Genomic DNA, 20,601 nt, shown 5'->3' with positions numbered 1-20,601 from the left:
TTTATTTTTTAAATCTGAATGGTTTTTTTATATACAATGCTTATATTTATCTTTTTTTTTTCGTTATTGTTATATATTATTCAAGCGCTTTAATGTTTTTAAGATATTGTTGTCTGTGCAAAAACACTGCATGCAGTGTTTGCTTTTAAATAGGTACATAAAATGTTTCTAGTTTTTGTACATTTATTAAGATATAGTTTATGTCACATCAGCTAGCAATTTTTTAATAAACAAAAAAGAAGAAAATAAAAAAAGAATAAAGCATGAATAAAGTAAGAATGATGTGAAAACTCTTTTTTATTTGTCATCTATTTTGTATTTTATATAGATTAAATCGCTTAATATTTAAAGTATTTTTTTTATTAATGATTAGCTATTAAGATAACTACGTACAAATTACGGGCAGCCAGAAGTCTGGGGTGATTGACTATTATAAGGCAAGATATATTAATTGATTCAAAATGGAACACGCGCGACCGCCATCTGAACTAAAAATGGACGGCAGAGGTCAGCGTCAGCCGGGCATGGAAAAAATGGAAGCAACAATTTTTATTATTTTTGAAATCTTCAGGAGTACATGCAGAATCAATGATTTGAACAATCATCAAGCCAGTCTATTGATAAATCTCATAGTCCCAGACGGATTTGACATATATCAAACTTTTACATTTTACATCAAGAAAATGATCGTGATGATGTAAATGTGTTATATCCCAGACTTCTGGCTGCCTTGACAAAATTCAAGTTTTAATTTGACCTTGAAATCATTTATTTCAAATACACGCAAACTTTAACTTAATTATATATCTAATTATGTAGTTGTAAGTTACTTACTTCTTTGGCGTATGCTTTCCCGATTCCATCAGTACTTCCAGTGATTACTGAAATAAAAAAAAAGTTTAACTATTACAGTAGTAATAGAATTTTTAATGCTGTTTGCGTGTGATATGTTGCATTTTTATATCATCAAGCAGGTTTTCTAAAACACGTGACATAAACAACAAAATTTAAGAAGCTAGAGCGTTGGTCAGGTGTTAGGTGCAAAAGAGTAGCCTGTCTTTCTGTGGGGTTCAAATTGCAAACGATTAGTCAACTACACAGGACAAATAATAGTGCAAAAGTATCTGCGCAAACACAAGTGCACTCTCATAACCCGATGGAATTGACACGACCGACAAGAATTCAGGTACAGAAATCACTTTTTAACATTTCACGACAGTTTTATGCGGTGAGTCTCGAGTTCGTTCTTACAGAATAAACGTTCTTACAGTTCCTACTGAACACGTGATATAACAAAAAAATCAAATCAACACTACGCTGACATTTGATTTCAAACTTAAAAAGAAATATCCGTTGCTTTCACATCTGTTTTATTTTACTTCGTCCGAGAATCGTTCTCTAAACTATCTCGTTTTGTTTAAATTTACTCAAAGTCTGGAGAGCGTTGTGGGGTGAAAGTTGGAATTTTTAGTTCGCACAAGAAACTTTCTTTGTGATATAGAAAAATAAAACTGTTATTATTCTGAATAGAGTAAGGTTACAATTATGCTTACCTTTCTTGAAGCGTAATATATAGGTATTATGTAATATTTTTCTTTTACAATTAATAATTAGCTGTGTAATAATGATTTTGGATTATCTTGAATAATATATGGTAAAGGTCAAGACATTTTTATTTCGACACCATTTTTTTACAAGTAATATATAAAGGCTGAAGGCATGTAAAACTAATGATAAAGAGAAATTAAAAATAAAAACTCGCTGAATAATTAGTCACCCATATTCAGGGTATATATATATATAACCAGTGAATAGAACGTTTGTTGTGTTCTAATGATGAAAACGTATCGTGATACAGCATCAAATTTCCCCAATAATACCGAGCACGGCATATTATTTATCGAATACGAGTATAGAACGGAACATAACTGATATATACGTATATATATATATATATACGTATATATCGTTATGTATATATATATATATATATATATATATATATATATATATATATATATATATATATATATATACGGTATAACAACGGCATACCATCACACTAACGTCTAAACAAGCGATTATGACACACATCGATGGCACGCGACGTATACGTCAAGATGATCAAACGTGGATCCGGCCTAGGAAGCCTACTCTAATAAAGTGTTTTTACACAATTTTGTACCACGGATAATTATAGTTAGTATTATTTCTGTTATTTATAACTGCGTCTGCACAGAGTTTCGCAACTATGCAAAATTTTTAGAGTTTATTTTGTTTCTGTTGTTCCATAGCATTAATTGTTCATTAAAATTTCAATATCTTACACATATTACTTAGTTTTGGAACGAAGTTCTTTTACACGGCTTACAGTCGAGTGTAATGGTAGTTAGTGGCTTTGGCCATGTCGCATAACGATTTAGCGTTATGCCTACCTGTCTCTTTCTTTTGATTTTTTTACCTTCTAATTTACTTTGCTTTTTTTGTTATACTTAGAGTTTGATAATAAATTAATAATAATATCCTGGGACAATATTCACACACGGTTATCTGATTCCAAACTAAGCAGAGTTGAGCAGAGTACTAGTAAACTATGGAAACCAGACAGCTGATATACTATATATACTATTTTTATTTTGTAAATACATACTTATATGGATAATTACACCCAGACTCAGCACAAACAGACCCATGATGCATGATGTTCATGCACACAAATGTCTGTCTTGGGTGGGAATCGAACCCACAAGCTTCGGCGTGAAAGGCAAGGATCTACTAACCACGCCAACAGGCCCCTCGATGAGCAATAAGATTATTTTAAGCAACGTGACCCTCGATTCTCATTCAGCTTCTAGATACTACTATGTCTGGCCTTTAAAGCCATTTTGATTGCCCAGAGCTCTTCCACCACTAAATATTGTCGAACTATGTCAGATAAAAATGAATGCATTAATGCATAATATTTGAAACAACGATAATGCCACATAACGATATAAAACGTTCCAATAGCTTAAGTATAATTCCTGTTTCAAATTCAACATGGCGCGAGAACATAATCGTATATTCGCTGGATAAAGCTAAGTCAACAATTTACGTTGGGAGAGGGTATTTGCATAATTTGCAATTGATAACGCGAGCAGTTAGCTCAACTACAGACACGTCTGGAGCCTGAGAGTCAATAACAGGAGTAATATCTTAGAATGAAGATTCTGAATTCAATTTTAGAAAGGATTAGTAGTCTTCAGCTGTGTCATCACTTATGTGCCAACAATTGTTACATAGAATAGAATTCGTAGTCACACATACTTCAGGGTTTATTTTTACATAGTTTATGAATGATTTAGGTATCAGTTTCAAAACCCGAGTCGAGTCAGTAAAAAAAGTATTGGGTTAGTAAATTTTCAGTAGCAGCTCAGTCTGTAAATTAGCAGTGTTTACACACACGCCTCGGAAAACGCCCGAAATTTTTCTGGTCGTCAGATTTACCATTCAATCGTATTACAAGAGTGAGAGAATAGAGGCTGCACTTCTGTTTGCACACTATGGGTGGTGCTCCACCCAGCCGGGTTTGCACAAAGCCCTACCACCAAGTAAATTAAATCATAACTAACTTCTTAATAAATTACTACAAGATTTTGCCTGTGTATTGTATTGAAACAATTACAATTTTGTAATATCTGTAACTATCTCATTTATAAATGTCACTATAGGAATGTTTAGTTATACAAAGATTTATCTCTTTCTGTCACTATTGATTTGACATTCGAAGAAAGTAGACAGCAATATTTAACTTATTACCGGCCTAACAACATTTAAAATGCCTTAAATTTACTCGTAACCACGATTGCGTATATTTATTTGTTGTGAGTGTTAAATTTATATTTACTTTAATGTGATCGATCTAACTAAATCCTTACTAAAAAACTAAATAAATGCAAAAGTGAGCTTGTTTGTTTATTACGCTTTCAAGTCTTGACTACTTAAACGATCGTCGTATAATTTTGCATACACGTCAGTTGTATAGAAAAGGACATAGAGAACCTTACACTATTAAAAGATAACAATATCACTTAGTTCTACAACAGATTAAAAAAAAACCCATAAAAAAACACACACGGTCACAACATCAAAAGACTTCTATTAATAAACATTTTGAGTTATCGAGCAACAGTAGGTATATTGGTATTTTACAATACCAATAGGAAAGATAGAATAAAAAACAAACAAACGAATGGTTCAACTTTATTCATAGTTTCCGGCTTTATTTGCCATATTTTGTATACACGTTTTTTTACATACGCAAATTCTATCGATATATTTTCATATGCTTCGATATTTGTGAAGTATTTCTGAATTTAGACATGGATCGTTTGTATGCATGTCAGCAATTAAATACTTCGCGCATGATATTCCAAATGCGTTCAATACAATATTAACTACAATATTAACTTCTTAAATAACCAAATTTAAAATAAGCCGCTGTATATACACGCACAAATGATGTAACTCTAGATGTGCCAGATCTTTGGATAAAGGTGACCATTTATCGTAATGGTTCATTTGCTCGTCTGCCTACATAATAAATTAAAATTAGAATAACTACTTATATAATTACATGCACCGCTAAGTAATTTTTTTTAATGTTAAAAATCTGTTAGTACCACACCAACTCGTCATCCGGCAAATGGCTGTCTTATTCCGCCACGTACACCTTTGTGTGAGAATGACGCATATACTATACATAAAAATAAAATATATAAAAAAAGCTTATATTATCACTGTTTTTTCTTATTTTATCTCCATATTAATTGGTTTTTAATTACAAAAAAATCTTTTAATGACCATTAATTTCGATATTACACGTAAGTATGTACGTGACGGATACATTTTTTTAATCTATATATTATTATATTTTAACATGACGGGTCGGTTGGCGTGGTTGGTAGATACGTGCCTTTCACGCCGAAGGTCGTAGATTCGATTCCCACCCGGGACAGACATTTGTGTACAAGAACATCTCTGTTTGTCCTGAGTCTGGGTGTAATTGTCTATATAAGTGTCTATTTACAAAAGAAAAGTAGTATATGTAGGATATCAGTTGTCAGTTGGTGGAGCTTGCACTATGGAGTACAAGCTCTGCTTAGTTTAGGATTAGATGTGCGTGTGTGAATAATTTCCCAGGATATTATTAATTTTATTATATTATTAATTTAAATACTTGGAATTTGGAGCAAAAATAAAAACTAAAATTAAAATATATAACACCCCCCCCATTTACATTACATGACTTACGCTGATGAAAGACGAGTTAATACTTCGCCAAGATAACAGAATTGCGATTCAACGGAGAAATGCTGCTAGCATTCTTGCCAACATTCCACGCTGTCACCAATTATACAATAGGTACTGTTAATTAATTCATTTTATTTATTTTTAAGTCTTCAGCGAAATTAATAATTCGCATTCAATAAATATAAATATAGTAATATTTAAATTAGAGGTCAGACAGAAGGAAATCTTTTGATCTTTAATCTTTAGTAAAAAAACAAATGAAACTCAATTTCAGTATTATAAATTTAAAGAAATACCCGACACTGAAAGTAATTAAAGGTAAATGTACAATAAAAAAATTAAATGGCTAATAAATTTATTTATTTTGTGGGTGACCTTAATATACACTTGAAATTAAAATTGTACATAAAAATATATTTCAGGAAGGAGTTCAGGCGCGTCCCGCGCTTTACGTGCAACGGTTTTACGTGCTTTCCGGGATACGAGAGTGTATACACATCCATATTCCAGACTCCGGTCGGCTACGAAAATCTTCGACAGAAAAACCCTATAACTTTTTATCAGTCCGACCTGGGGCTTGAACACAGGACCACGGGATCTGCGGCTTTATATCTAGCCACTGAGGCAGATTATTATGCAACACATGCAGGTTTCCTCATAACAATTTTAATGCTTTGTTTAAATGTTATAATTATCATCAAAGTCGCATATAGTTTCCTGACATTTCAATACCGTGTTCTGCGGTGAGTTCCTAGTTTATTACATAATAGCTCTACAGCTAAACGCCAATCAACGAGGGTTCGAAACTATTATATATGGTATTTTACATTCAGGTCATATTTTGAAAATCTATAAAAATATTTTTATCACTACTGTTATGAAATCAAAAATTTTATCGATTTGTTTTTTATTTTGTGTTTTTTTTACACAAAGATTAAAATTCTAGGTCAACGGGAAGTATGGGGCTGTTGACCTTAGTTATTAAAATCTAGTTAATTAAACCTTGACTAAGATTTAAACAATTTTATTACTCGAGAAGATTTCCAGTGGTTCAATAATATCTTAAAATCATCAAAATGCATTACATACAAACATTATTATAATAATAAAAATATTATTACTTTAAAAATAATTAATGCTTTAAGCATAAGAGACATAAATTCGTAAACAAGCCTTGAATTGTTATATTGATATTCGATTATATTTAATTCAGATAATGTCAGATATATAATCATATATATATATATATATATATTTAATTTTTCCGTCTTAACTACTCAAGCGACCATTATATGTGATCGATGTATGATGTCAGGGCTAAAGAAAAATACATCGAGTACATAAAACATCCCTCTCAGAAGCGCGGAAACTATTTATTTATATTGTAAAATGTATATAATGGTGCACCATACTGTAATTTATTACAATATTCCATCATTATAAAATCTCACAACTTAAAATTAAAAAGAAAAATTGAAGAGTAAAAACTCCTTCGTCTGGGCGTAATTTATCGCCTGTTGGACCTCATGCAACGTTTATAAATCAATGTGCATTTTTTTAAAGTCTTGGTGTGCTATAAATAATATATATACACTGGCCTCCAAAAAAATCGACCCACCTACATTTTTTGTAAAAAAGCTATCGTATGGTTTTAAACTACCACATATTTATATTTTTAAGATTGATAATGAAAAAATGCAATTGTAGGATTGTACAAAAACAGAAATAGTGCGCAAAAAATAGGTTTTTAGGTAAATATGTGACAAAACACGAAAACACAAAATTTTACGCAATTTTATTTTTTTGTGTACAAAACGATTATGCCGTTTGTTTTTAAATTTGGGTGCCTAAATCTTACTTTAATAGGGAGTGTTTCCTCCTCTTGACCTAATTACTGCCTGCATACGCCTATTAAGTGACCTGATTAGCTTTTTAATGTCATCCTGTGGGGTCCGTGGCCATTCTTCAGTTAGGGCAGCTTCCAGTTGATTCAGGGTTTCTGGAATTGGATTTCGTGCTCGAACCGTACGTTTTAGCTGGTCCCTGAGGTGCTCTATCGGGTTTAAGTCCGGACTATTGGCTGGCCACTGCATAACTGGAATTTCGACTTCCCTGAGATAGTCTTTAACAATTCTAGCGACGTGAGGTCGTGCGTTGTCGTGCATAAGTTGGAAATTATCCCCAATATATCCAGTTTAAGGCATCACATGAGGCTCCAGAATGTCCGTTATGTAAGTTTCAGCATTAACAGCACGATTACGGAAAAAAACCAGCTCTGTGCGTCCCGTCAAAGAAATACCTCCCCAAAACATTGTAGAGCCTCCACCAAATCGGACTGTTTCTCGAATGCAACACTGAGAGTAGCGTTCTCCTGGCCTTCGCATGACGTTACGTCGTCCATCAGAGCCTACTAGAGACATTCGGCTTTCATCACTGAACAATACTGTCTCCCATTGGTCCAGTGTCCAATCGACGTGCTGCCTAGCAAATTGTAGTCTTGCTTGTCGATGGGATGCTGCGAGTTTTGGTTCTGTTGCTGGCTAGTGATGGGGTTAAGTTTTGCTCTCGAAGTCTTCTTCTTACAATATTTTCACTCACAGACACTCCACGACTTTCTCGGAGTCTACCTTGAACGTCAACAGCCGAAAGATGTCGGTTTCTTAAAGACGTCAAACCAATAAAACGGTCATCGGTCGGGTTCGTGACACGCCCCCTGCCAGATCCTGGTCTCCGGCGATACTCCCCAGTCTCCAAGTAGCGTTTGTACACACTTCGCACCGCTGAACGACTTAATTTTAGTGTTCTAGCCACATTTCGCTGACTTAACCCCTCATGAATAAGAGCTACAGTTTCTGCTTCAGTAGTATCCATTTTTTATGTTTAAACTTATTAAAATTATTGTTTCAACAAAGTTTCATACACTTAATCAATAATAAACATCGAACCGAGATGACTCCGCGTTAAGAACTGGAAATAAACTAACCATGCACTTTGTGCACAAAGTAACGTTTTCTTATCAATACTTTAAAAATATTCCAAATATCCTCAATAACACTTACAACTCCTCCAAATCAATATCAAGTGGGTAATAAAATGTTAAATGTATGTCCCATAAGTAAAACAATCCACCTAGGTCGTCGCATAGTTAAGATAACAACTTTGTAAGTAAAAAAATACGGGTAGGTCGATTTTTTTGGCGGCCAGTGTATATAAATGAATAAGTCATATATTAAATGAAAATTATACACGGCATTTCTTTACGGATATATTAAGGAGTATTTCGAAAGCATGCGACGATATTATTAGGATGCTATGCCATGTATACAATAAATTGACACATTTCATAGTTTAATGTAGGCTAGTTGCTAAATTATATTTGAATAGAAAACTCGCTTTCTGACATTTAAATATTAGTGGAGAAAGCAAGACAGTGCCGTGATTGTTATTTGTTGTTTTAGGTAAAATATATTCATCGGTATATTTGCGTTAGCTTTACGTTTAAACTACTTGAATAAATATTTATATTTACAGAGCAGACCAGAGCGAGAGCAGAGAAAATGAGCAGAGCAGACGAGAAAATATCACCTTATTGTTAATGGCAGTAAATCTGTGATCATCGACATTGCCAAGACGCATTTGCTAATTGTCTATTTATGTTGATACTATGATTGGAACTCCAGCCAGACAAATCCTGTCTAATTTGAGGTTTAGGCTATCAATAAAAAAATACAAAGTTCGATGACCGTTTATTTCTCTATATATACGGATGTAATCACCTTTTAAGCCCTTTTAGTTGTGTTGGTAAATAAATAGCAAATGAAAACAATTATTCAAGTAGCGACTTGTTGGTGGGTCAATAATTAGGCAATACCACAGATTATAATTTAAATATGTATGTTTAATATTATATTTATATTAACACAGGTTATATATTATACATATCATATTGTAATGTATCCATTGTAACAGTTAACCTTGTAAATAAATACCGTTTAGTATTTTAAATAAATAAATAAATAAATGATTCTGTCGTATTAACGATTATACTTTCTACTTCCGTTCACAGCATTTGTTTACATAAAAACAACCTTGTATTTTAGAGTTTAAAGCCTTGTTCTCCTTGAACTTGTCTCGGTAAGTGAAAGTGACGGTCTCGTGGAACCTGCATCACAGCCTTTTAATATTTAACGCTCAAATTCATACCGTATTTCGATGTTATAACGCTCAAAATTCAATGACAGTAAAAATGCTTGTATATTTACATTTTAGGCGTAGTGACGCGGAAACAATATGTGTAAAGAAAAAATTAATGATATCGTTTTGAATATTTAAAAATAGACGAAACTACTAGTAGGTGCATAGTTGATATTAACTTGAAGTAATTGCACCATAACAATATAAATCCTCATAACAATAAATATATATATATATTTTTTAATTAATATCCATTTAGAATCATTGCTTATTAATTTGTAGTTTAAATAAATTAAATATTACATATGTAATACAAAATAAACAATTTAATAAATTATATTCATGTATCAAATATGATAACGTGTCATTTCAATGTCAAAGTGTTGTTTATTCGTCTTTACTCCATCTCTGATTGGAATGCTATAGGTTATAAGTGAAATTAAATAATAATAATAATAATATCCTGGGACATTATTCATGGGAATTATGATAAGAGCCGAGATGGCCTAGTGGTAAGAACGCGTGAATCTTAACCGATGATCGTGGGTTCAAACCCGGACAGCACCACTGAATTTTCATGTGCTTAATTTGTGCTTATAATTCATCTCGTGCTTGACGGTGAAGGAATACATCGTGAGGAAACCTGCATGTGTCTAATTTCATCGAAATGGATCACATGTGTGTTCTACCAACCCGCATTGGAACAGCGTGGTGAAATAAGCTCCAAACCTTCTCCTCAAAAGGGAGAGGAGCCTTAGCCCAGCAGTGGGACATTAACAGGCTGTTACTGTTACTATTTACTGTTACATTATTCACACACGGCCATCTGATCCCAAGCTAAGCAGAGCATGTACTATGGAAACCATACAACTGATATACTACATATACTTCTTCTTTTGTATATATATATATATATATATATATATATATATAAGTATGTATTGTATATATATATATATATATATAATTACAACCAAATCAGGACAAACAGATATGGAATCGAACCCACAACCTTCGGCGTGAAAGGCAAGTATCTACCAACCACGCCAACCACCCCCCTAAATAAATAAGAGCTGGTTGCGTGTGTTTAGCGTGCAGTTAATTGTACTGACATTGAGTACCTTGGCGGAAGAATTATTGCTATTCATATCTCCATTCGATTGCATTATAATACTGGAAGTATTATCGATAGCGCTATACAAAACTGTACAACTATTATCCGACTCAGTTTAACGATCTTTGAGCAACGTTCGGTAATTATGTCGTGACCAATTTTTCCTTAATGAAAACAATCACTTTAATGTATCCCGTGCAAGTATATGAAAAAGCTGCAAATGTACTTAAGATTTTACTTGGCGGTCGGAATTTGTGCAAACCCGCCTGCTAGGTACCATCAAATATTATACGGGCAAACAGCAACTTAGTATTTTATGTATCTGTCGGAAGAGTGAGCCAGTGTAACTACAGGCGCAAGGGAAATCATCGTTGGTTGCGATGAGAGGAATGGTGAATATATCACTTTTTGACATTTCACGATTGATTTTTACGTCTCATTTCGAGTTTATTCCTTACGTTTTATTGTTAAGCTATATATCAAGTGTATATCATTTTTCAAGTAATAACTCGAAAGTACGTACCATCTATTTTACGTTATCAAACAATAATTAAAAAAAAGTGTTGAGTAATTAAATTTCTCAAATACTTTCATCTTCGTGTTACATAGACTTGGTGATTTAGTGGAATTTTAATGAGGCTATAAGGACGTGAATCTTCAGGATGTAAATTATCCCTTTATATTAAAAATACTATGGCATGTATTAAAACGTTTGGGTATTTAAACCACCATTTATAATGAGATAAATTTTGATTATTTGTAAGGAAAACAACTGATTTGAACATTAGCTTAAGCTTTACAAATCCTGTGTAGTCAATTTATATGACGTAATTTTAGTATATCATAGTTTATTTGGTTAACTTTAGTCCAGTTACTATATTCAAGAAACTATTCATTTCGTTTACGTAATAATAGAATTGTCTTATTGACGTTTACATATATTTCTCTTCGTCTTATTATTTTCATACATTTACCCACCCATCTATCGTTCGTAGTATTTTGATTCGTAAGTTCTCACTGTCACAATCCGAACGGACAACAATCCGTTTTACTGGTGGTAGGGCTTTGTGCAAGCTCGTCTGGGTAGGTACCACCCACTCATCAGATATTCTACCGCAAAACAACAATACTTGATATTGTTGTGTTCCGGTTTGAAGGGTGAGTGAGCCAGTGTAATTACAGGCACAAGGGACATAAAATCTTAGTTCCCAAGGTTGGTGGCGCATTGGCTGTAAGCGATGGTTGACATTTCTTACAATTCCAATGTCTAAGGGCGTTTGATGACCACTTACCATCAGGTGGCCTATATGCTCGTCCACCATCTATAAAAAAAAAAAACCGCTCGACCGGTGAGAGATTACACGCAGCACCGGCTTTACGTGCTCTCCGACGTAAGGGAATGTAATACCAACTGGCTGCCCGGGCTGTTATTGAGGCAGTATAAAAAGAAAGTGTAAAAGTAGCCTAATGTCTCGTCTATTATTAGTATTCGTAACACCATATTTTTTAGCGCGTTTACTGCCCACTACCGGCTTTCTCATTTTATTTATGTTATATTATTTGCATATTATATTATAAATTTATCATTCTCTCCATTTTTGATTGAACCTTAATATTCATTCATTCGTTCTATTAGGATAAATAAAAAAAGAATATTTATTTAAGTATCTGTGCAATTTAAACTTTTACGATATTCTAGTTTTAATCCAGGATTATTAGTATCGTGAGTTCGAAGCATTATAGTAGAAATAAATATAATAAAAATTTATACAGGTCGTCGAAAAAAATTCCAACAGACGAAGGGGCGCGTATCTCCTAGTCAGTTCGTGACAATGACACATGGAAGTCAATCAAAATCAGGTAAATAAAAGTTATGATCGCAGTTAAAACATGAATATTAAAGGTACCTAAAATTAGTAACGTATGTATTTTTCATAATGTTTTAAAATTAATATACATACCTGAATATAGATATAGAGGAGGTTCTCAATTCAATGTTTTTTTCTTTTATGTTTGTTTCCTTGAAACTCCGACGTTTATGAACTGATTTGGAAAATTCTTTTTTTTTTTGAGATTATGAAGGGTATATTTCCCATTTAAATTAGAAAAAAAATACAACTACAAACAATTAAGGGTGAAAAATATGAGATATATAAATAATTTTTATGGTTTCGAATTTCATTTTAAGCCGTTTTGTTTTTTAAACAGATAATTATTAAGTGCTTATTATTTAAAAGTTGAATGTTATTATTAATCGAATCAGTTTGCTCCTTACACACAAACACGATCTGAACACCTTAAAAAAATGAAAATGAATGTCGATCAAAAACAACTATTTTACAATTACTAATGGTATATTTATTAACATTGAAGATAGAAGTCGAATTCGAAAGAGTTTAATTATAAAAAAGTACCATCTGAAAATTTTCTGTGCTAAGCTAAAGAAAACTTTAAGTAACAGCACTTAGTTTTCCTTTCTAAGTTGCCCTGAAGAGCAATTTCTCCGACTGCAAAAGAGTGAAAACCACTTCAAACAAAACTTTAAACACTCTCGAGGCTCATATAAAACAAATATTAAATAAGAACGTATCCAACTTAAGATGTAATTTTTAAAATATTTTAGGAAGCCTAAAGAGCGAATTGGCCATATGATGGTAACTTCACAGGTTCAAATCAAATAAGCAGATAATATAAGTGTTAGCGGATAGATAACAAAGATTTTGATCTTGGGTCACAGGTTCCAATCCTAATCTTAATGAGCTTTTTTTATAATTCTCGTTATTCCTTAATTTGACAACAAAGTACTCGGTACCCTATAACGTTATATAAAGACATATATGGTAAAGAAACTTTACGCTTAATTAGAGGTGTACGTTAGTTAATAATATTTGTCCTAACTTCATTCAATTTAACCGGATTAATGATTTAGGAACGCTTACCACTCAAATATTAGCGTCAGTATACAATTAGCTTTGGCAATAAATAAATTTAAATCTCGTGGTGAGAACTTTAATTAGTAATGCACATTACTCAATAAAGGATTATATAGATGATAAAAAATATGGAGTTAGTATTATTACAGATTAGGGAAAGAGCCACAGTCAGCATCGGACATACTTGATTTGACAATGCCTGTGGGTGTAGTTTGTACGGGAAATACGATTTGATCGAGGACGTTGACCACCAACGATATGCGAATTACGTGCAAATTCAGCCAGGTAGACTTTTTTTACTCAATGTCCGCATATAACAAAATTAATATTTCAAATTCATTGCTCTGAAACACCCATTGGCGTGTCTCGGGTGTATGACCGATTCGTATGGTGTTATCTACTCCCGTGTTTGTGCGTGCCGCGTATATTACATAGGTATTTCATCGCTAAATTTAATAAAAAGAAAAATATATTTATATTATTATTTATTTTACTTATTATTTATTTAATGATTAATTCTTTTAATCGTAAATTTCGACGTTTTATATCTGCCAATGGACGGCAACACATTTTATATCTGCAACGTTCGACGTTTTATATCTGCAAATGGTGACGGCAACACATTTTTTTTACTTCAGTAGCTTATATTTGTGTCATTAATGTATATATTTTTTCAAGGTAAAGATAAACATTATTAATATCAATTTTCAAATTATTGTACACCATAATACCTAAGCTGCGTGGGACTATTATAGCAAATCGGCATATATTTATGTAAAAGATATAAGAAATAGAATTATAAAATATATTCATTCTATCAAATGTATATCATTGACAGAACAGTAACTACTGATATTCTTGCCCTATCTGAGTAGGAAATATATTTCGAAGTGGCGATATTTAGATCATCTTAGTTCTTCAAGTAAATAGGTACTTGCGAAGACAATTTCCATGAATGGTACTTGCCATCAGGTGGCCAAGTTTGCCAGTTCGCCTACAATATTATAAATCTACCATTTATTATTACGTGGATTAGTTTATTGAATAAAAAAAATCGATTTCATATTCCGATTCTGTTTTCGATTATGATTATAAGCTTATCTGATGTTATAAAACACGTGTTAAAAAAGATATGTACATACGTTATGAGTAGTCACAATGAGACAATCATGTTATGTATATATATATATATATATATATATATATATATATATATATATATATATATATATATATATATATAAAGTTTTATAGTAATATTTACAAAAAGTACATGAAACAATATTATTTATTAATACAATAAGATTTCAATTAATCATTCAGGGTCATTGCTGTGGAAAATTTTAAGCTGACGCAAACGAATATAATTTTTAAATAAAAAACATATTGAATTAGTCGATAGAATAACTTTATAAATATTTCTTAATATTAAACTACCAATGCTTATTTTATTATAGAAAATAATTAAACATTCAATAAAGTAGCTACAAATGATATTATTGAATAGAAGTATGATAAAAAAAGGGTTTTGAATATTTCAATGATTTGGCATCGATTTCAAACAGACGTAATTATAAAACCTTTTAATAAAAAGTAAAAAATGTATTTTTCATTTATGAGTGTATTTTCGGTTATCTTTGAAGTCGGTTTTTTTAGGTATAGACAAATTAGTTGTTTGATATCACTACAACATCAGAACCAATTCGTCTATTTGCTCCTCATTCGAATTCCACCTTCCGTCCTAACATAGCTTTTGTAGGCAAGAGATAATAACGAACAAATTAATGATCATATAAGCAATATTTTCATTTGGTGGTAGGGATTTGTGGAAGTCTGCTTTTCGTTAGTTACCATCCACTTATCACATATTCTACCACCTTCTACCGTATTGTTATGTTCGGGTTGTAAGGGTGAGCGAACCAGTGTATCTTTAGGCACGGAGGACATAACAGCTCAGTTCGCAAGGATGGTGGCGCACTGGCGATGTATGAGGTGGTAAATATTTCTTTGCCAATATCTATGGCCGTGGTTACCACTTACCATCAGGAAGCCTCCTTCTTACCAGTCTCCCTACCTATTTTAAATAAAATACAACTATAACATATTTAATTATATTCAATTGTTGTATTTACTAGACACAAACATCCTTTTATACCACATCTAACTATAAAAGTAAGTAAGTAACAGCCTATAAATGTCCCACTGCTGGGCTAAGGCCTCCTCTCACTTTTTGAGGAGAAGGTTTGGAGCTTATTCCACCACGCTGCTCCAATGCGGGTTGGTGGAATACACATGTGGCAAAATTTTGATGAAATTAGACACATGCAGGTTTCCTCACGAAGTTTTCCTTCACCGAAAAGCTAGAAATGAATTATAAACAGAAATTAAGAACATGAAAATTCAGAGGTGCTTGCTTCTTACCACTGGGCCATCTCGACATCTTACTATGCATCTCCATAATTTGACTTCCTAAGTTGGTCTTATAATAGCTTTCAAATGATTAATTGGACATATTATATTACAATTGGTATTGACTATAAAATTCTAAGAAACGAAGGTTAACATTGACTATAAAATTCTAAGAAACGAAGGTTAACATACGTCCTAGTCTTCCTTTTCTGTGCAACCTTTAGTAATATCCACTTACATAGGTAAACGAGTGCAAGTTTATTTCCTGACCTTGGTATGATCGGATTGCCTTGCATGTATCGATATGGGTACAAATGATTCAGTTTAAAAACATTTCATATCGCAGTGCAGTAGTAAAGTAACAGTCTGTGAATATCCCACTGCTGGGCTAAGGCCTTCTCTTCCTATTTGAGGAGAAGGTTTGGAGTTTATTCCAGCACGCTGCTCCAATGAGGGTTGGTGGAATACACATATTCAGGTTTCTTTACGATGTTTTCCGTAACCGGCAAGCACGAGATGAGTTATAATCACAAATTAATTTTATAATCACAAAAATAAAATTCAGTGGAACTTGCCCGGGTTTGAAACCACAATCATCGGTTAAGATTCACGCATTCTTACCACTAGGCCATCTCGGCTTCATATCGCAGCTGTTATTTAAAATTATTTAGAAGAAAAAACCAAACTAACATTATTATACTAGAATTATTAATCCATAAATACCTCATTAATATAACCTGAGTAAAAATGACTATATATTAGTATTGACTATTAATCAATGATTCAGTACAAAGTTAAAAAAAATTATAATGAAAAAAATTAAAAAAAAATATAATGGTAATTATTATAACACAATTTTCCGCCCGTGGCTTTGCCCGCTAGGGGTTTGGGGTTGGTAGGTGTTACATACTCATGTGGGCCCACCCAGTGGGGACAGACGGACAAACAAAGCTGTACCACCTATAAATTTTGCAATACTATAATAAAAAAAAGAATATCTTCCATGCGTTTCTAAGTCATTAATCAGATTGTGATGACAATTTGGTGGGTTCTTTGTACAACTGCGAGTGTTCCTGGCCTAACAAAAAACAAGACTTTTAATTGTATATATGTCCTTCAATAACGTTATAATTTTCTTATTTATTATATATTAGTTTTATTTATAAATAACATTTAATGTTATCTTAATTGTACCCATTTAAAGAGTTGTCAATGAGTTACATAATATGAATTTATACAATGTTTTACTCAGCAAAGTCAATACATCCTTCTTAGGAGGCAATCCGTTTCTTATGAAATAGATCGCGCCCTTTTCAGACAATTTGAATGATAATATCAAGATACCCTTATCACTGTTATCGTCGAGATTTATCAACTTTACTCAATTTTGTTCGCTCATTTCGTTCCGACGAAGAGATACTTCTGACATTGCTTGAATTATTTTTATTTACATAAGTCGTTTAAAAAAAGCCATCACTGTATATAGTTGTTTAATTATTAATAACTAGCGATTTACCAGCGGTTTTGCTAACGTCATAATTCTGAATTGCTAATTAATAATTTCCATAATTCATTCTTGAAAAATTAAGGATTTTCGTAGAAATTTTCATCACTTTTATCACTACCTCAGGGATAACGTAGTGCAACTAAGTAGGTGCTAGTCCAAGTAGCTTGGGCTGTGCGTCGATATGTAAATCAGTCGGTCAATTTTTATACATAGATTATTTTTATTATTTAATTAATTCTTTTTTATACATAGATTACGTTGGTTCAATATTAAACCAACGTAATCTACGTTGGTTCAATATTAAATATAGATAATATATACCTATATTTAATACTTAACTTACGTCTTAATGATGTTTAAATTTAAAACTTTAAGCAATTCGTTGTTGAGCCGAGATTACCTAGTGGTTAGAACGCGTGAATCTTAACCGATGATCGTGGGTTCTAACCCGGGCAAGCACCACTGAATTTTCATGTGCTTAATTTGTGGTTATAATTCATCTCGTGCTTGACGATGAAGGAAAACATCGTGAGGAAACCTGCATGTGTCTAATTTCATTGAAATTCTGCCACATGCGTATTCTACCAACCCGCATTGGAGCAGCGTGGTGGAATAAGCTCCAAACCTTCTCCTCAAAAGGGAGAGGAGGCCTTAGCCCAGCAGTGCGACATTAACAGGCTGTTATTAGAATGATAAAAAATTCGTATCATCGAGGATTTAGGATAAGGATATATACACTTTTAGGTTTTTTAAGATGTTAATACATTACGCTGCCAAAAATGTTTTTATAGGTAAGCATTGGTAATGAAAAGAATGGTTGTGACCACTTATCACCAGAGGGCTTATTTGCCTGCCTATAGTAAAAACGGCAATGTTTATCTTAATAAAACGTATAAAAAAAATTGATGTTAATCTTGATAAGTATTTGTATTTTGATAAAAACCCTTCGTTATTATTTCCGCTTTTATGAACTGTTTTTTGGTATTGATTGATTGATTGATTACATTAATGATCTTGTAAAAAGTTAATGCAAGAGCCAACATGAATAAAGTATAGTTTGATTTATAAATTTTACGTAAATTCAATATTACTTTATCTGTAATTCAAAATAATTAATTGTGACGTAGTGACTATACGGCTCCAAATTGAATCAACTTAGGAAAAAAAGAATAATTAAATATGGTAATGACGTGCGAAGAAGGAAATGAACGCACAAAAAAGTTTAATCGTGTTTTTTTATCTGTCGAATGCTTTGTAGCGATTATTTAACTTAAGACTTCACGAGAATTAAAAGACGATCATTTTTCTTTATGTTTAATACGAGTAGATACAAAAATGTGTGTATCTATGTACTACATTAGGACATAATTATATTACGTAAATTATGGATATTTTTTTTACTTGAGATTTTTTACTTATGATAGGTCTTTGTCAATTAAGTGTTTTTTTTATAGCAACCATGGTATTAATCCTTTACGTTCAGCCTTACAAATGATCTATATTTGCTTCATGGACGTCGTTTTGAATAAAATAATATATAGGTACATATATGAAGCTAATATTTTAAATTATTTGACCTTTGTTTTACAATGGCACTGTTTGTTAGTGATTATAAATATTTTATTGGTTAATAGTTGTTTGTCGGCAACGTTGATATATTTCGGAATTAATAAAACAGTATAAACAAATATATTTCTTTCACATAAAGATTAAATATATAACATAGGTATTATTAACTAAAGTTATATCTTATCTAACTGTAAACACAACTAACTATTTGTGGTTATGTAATTATTGGATAGATAAATAGAAATCTCGGCCAGTTTTTTTTTTATAAATAAGTTCGTTTATATTATTCGAAAACGATTATTTTTGTTGTAATTAACATGTTCATTATTGTAATTAATAAGTAAGAATTAATTTAATTCTTATCATTTTATCATTTATCATTAAGTAATGTGTTTAATTGAATATTTTCAAAACGTGTTTATTTAAATGTACAATTTGAACGTCATTTGCAAATGAACGTGACGTCGCTGAATGTGGAACTATATTATACATATTTATATATTCGTGAAAACTGAAAGGTCAATAACAGTTTTATTAATATATTTTTACACGTATTTAATTTACACGTAATATTTATCATTACATAGACACGAAGAAGAATTGAAAATTAAACGAATAAAGTTAGATAATACTCACAAGCCCACTTTCCTTTTGATTTGAAATCCACTTTGTTGATTGCCGGTCCAATAACGTAAGTATAAAACAAGTTAACCACACATTTTACAATATAAAAAAGCAAAGCGAGCAAGAAAATTATACCAATTTTTTCCAAGTAACTAAACTGAGCCATTATTATAAATTATAATACATATAATTTTAAATTCAATTTGTAAAAATTGAGGTTATGTTTAGAGAGACCGTTCACAACCAATTGACGCAATTCACGCATGCGTACTGACGTCCGAAGAAAGTAAGTTTGCGCATCGAACGCGGAACGATCCGAATGAACACGTACGATAAGAACGGAATGTTTCCCGGTTGAAAAGAGATGACGATAAATAATAATGCACTATTTCTTTCCCACGCGTACAGCTAATTTTAAGGGGCAAGTGGGGCAAGTCTGAGAAGTGGACGTTAATAGTAAAAACTGCAGAATAGCAATTAAATCTTTACAATTAAATTACATGTACATTATTACGTCAATGTAAGCTATTTTACTACAAATTCAAATGTGAAAATTTTAATTTGTACATTTTGTATAATAAATTTTGTTTTTATTTATTGTAAAGGTTACATTTGCTAGTACAAACTAGCAAATATATAGGTACCTAACGTATATTTTGTATTTGTCTTTTTTTCTGGATTCACGCAAAATCTTCGAATAAAATAGGTATAATAAAATAGGATAAATAATAAAAAAGGTCTCATGTATAGTTTAATACTAATTATACTTTGATGATGAAATTAAAAAAAATATTAAAATAATAAGTACCTAGATTTATTTTATTTATTTTAATCATTTTAAAAATTAGAGGATTTACTCATTATAAAATATTATGAATATATTTATATATGTAAAAATGTCTGCGTCTGGAATGTAAAAATGTCTGGATCTGGAAATAACAACCATGAAGATTTGTCCA

The 20,601-nt window shown here is 31.9% G+C and overlaps 1 protein-coding gene across 1 annotated transcript in view; it reads right to left on the bottom strand.

The window, feature by feature from the left end:
• Nucleotides 1-19,936, bottom strand: part of LOC126775567 (very-long-chain 3-oxoacyl-CoA reductase-B) — a 28,780-nt gene extending 8,844 nt beyond the window's left edge. Inside the window, exons 1-2 of the mRNA XM_050497602.1 lie at nt 19,655-19,936; nt 835-881 (exon numbers count right to left, since the gene is read on the bottom strand). Coding sequence (XP_050353559.1) covers nt 835-881; nt 19,655-19,808 — 201 coding nt within the window. The 5' untranslated portion in view covers nt 19,809-19,936. The remainder of the gene's footprint in view (nt 1-834; nt 882-19,654) is intronic.
• Between the last annotated feature and the right edge of the window lie 665 nt (nt 19,937-20,601).

Source organism: Nymphalis io, chromosome 18, assembly GCF_905147045.1.
Source record: "Nymphalis io chromosome 18, ilAglIoxx1.1, whole genome shotgun sequence".
NCBI classification, from domain to species: Eukaryota; Metazoa; Arthropoda; class Insecta; order Lepidoptera; family Nymphalidae; genus Nymphalis; species Nymphalis io.
This window is presented reverse-complemented; position numbering and strand designations above follow the sequence as displayed.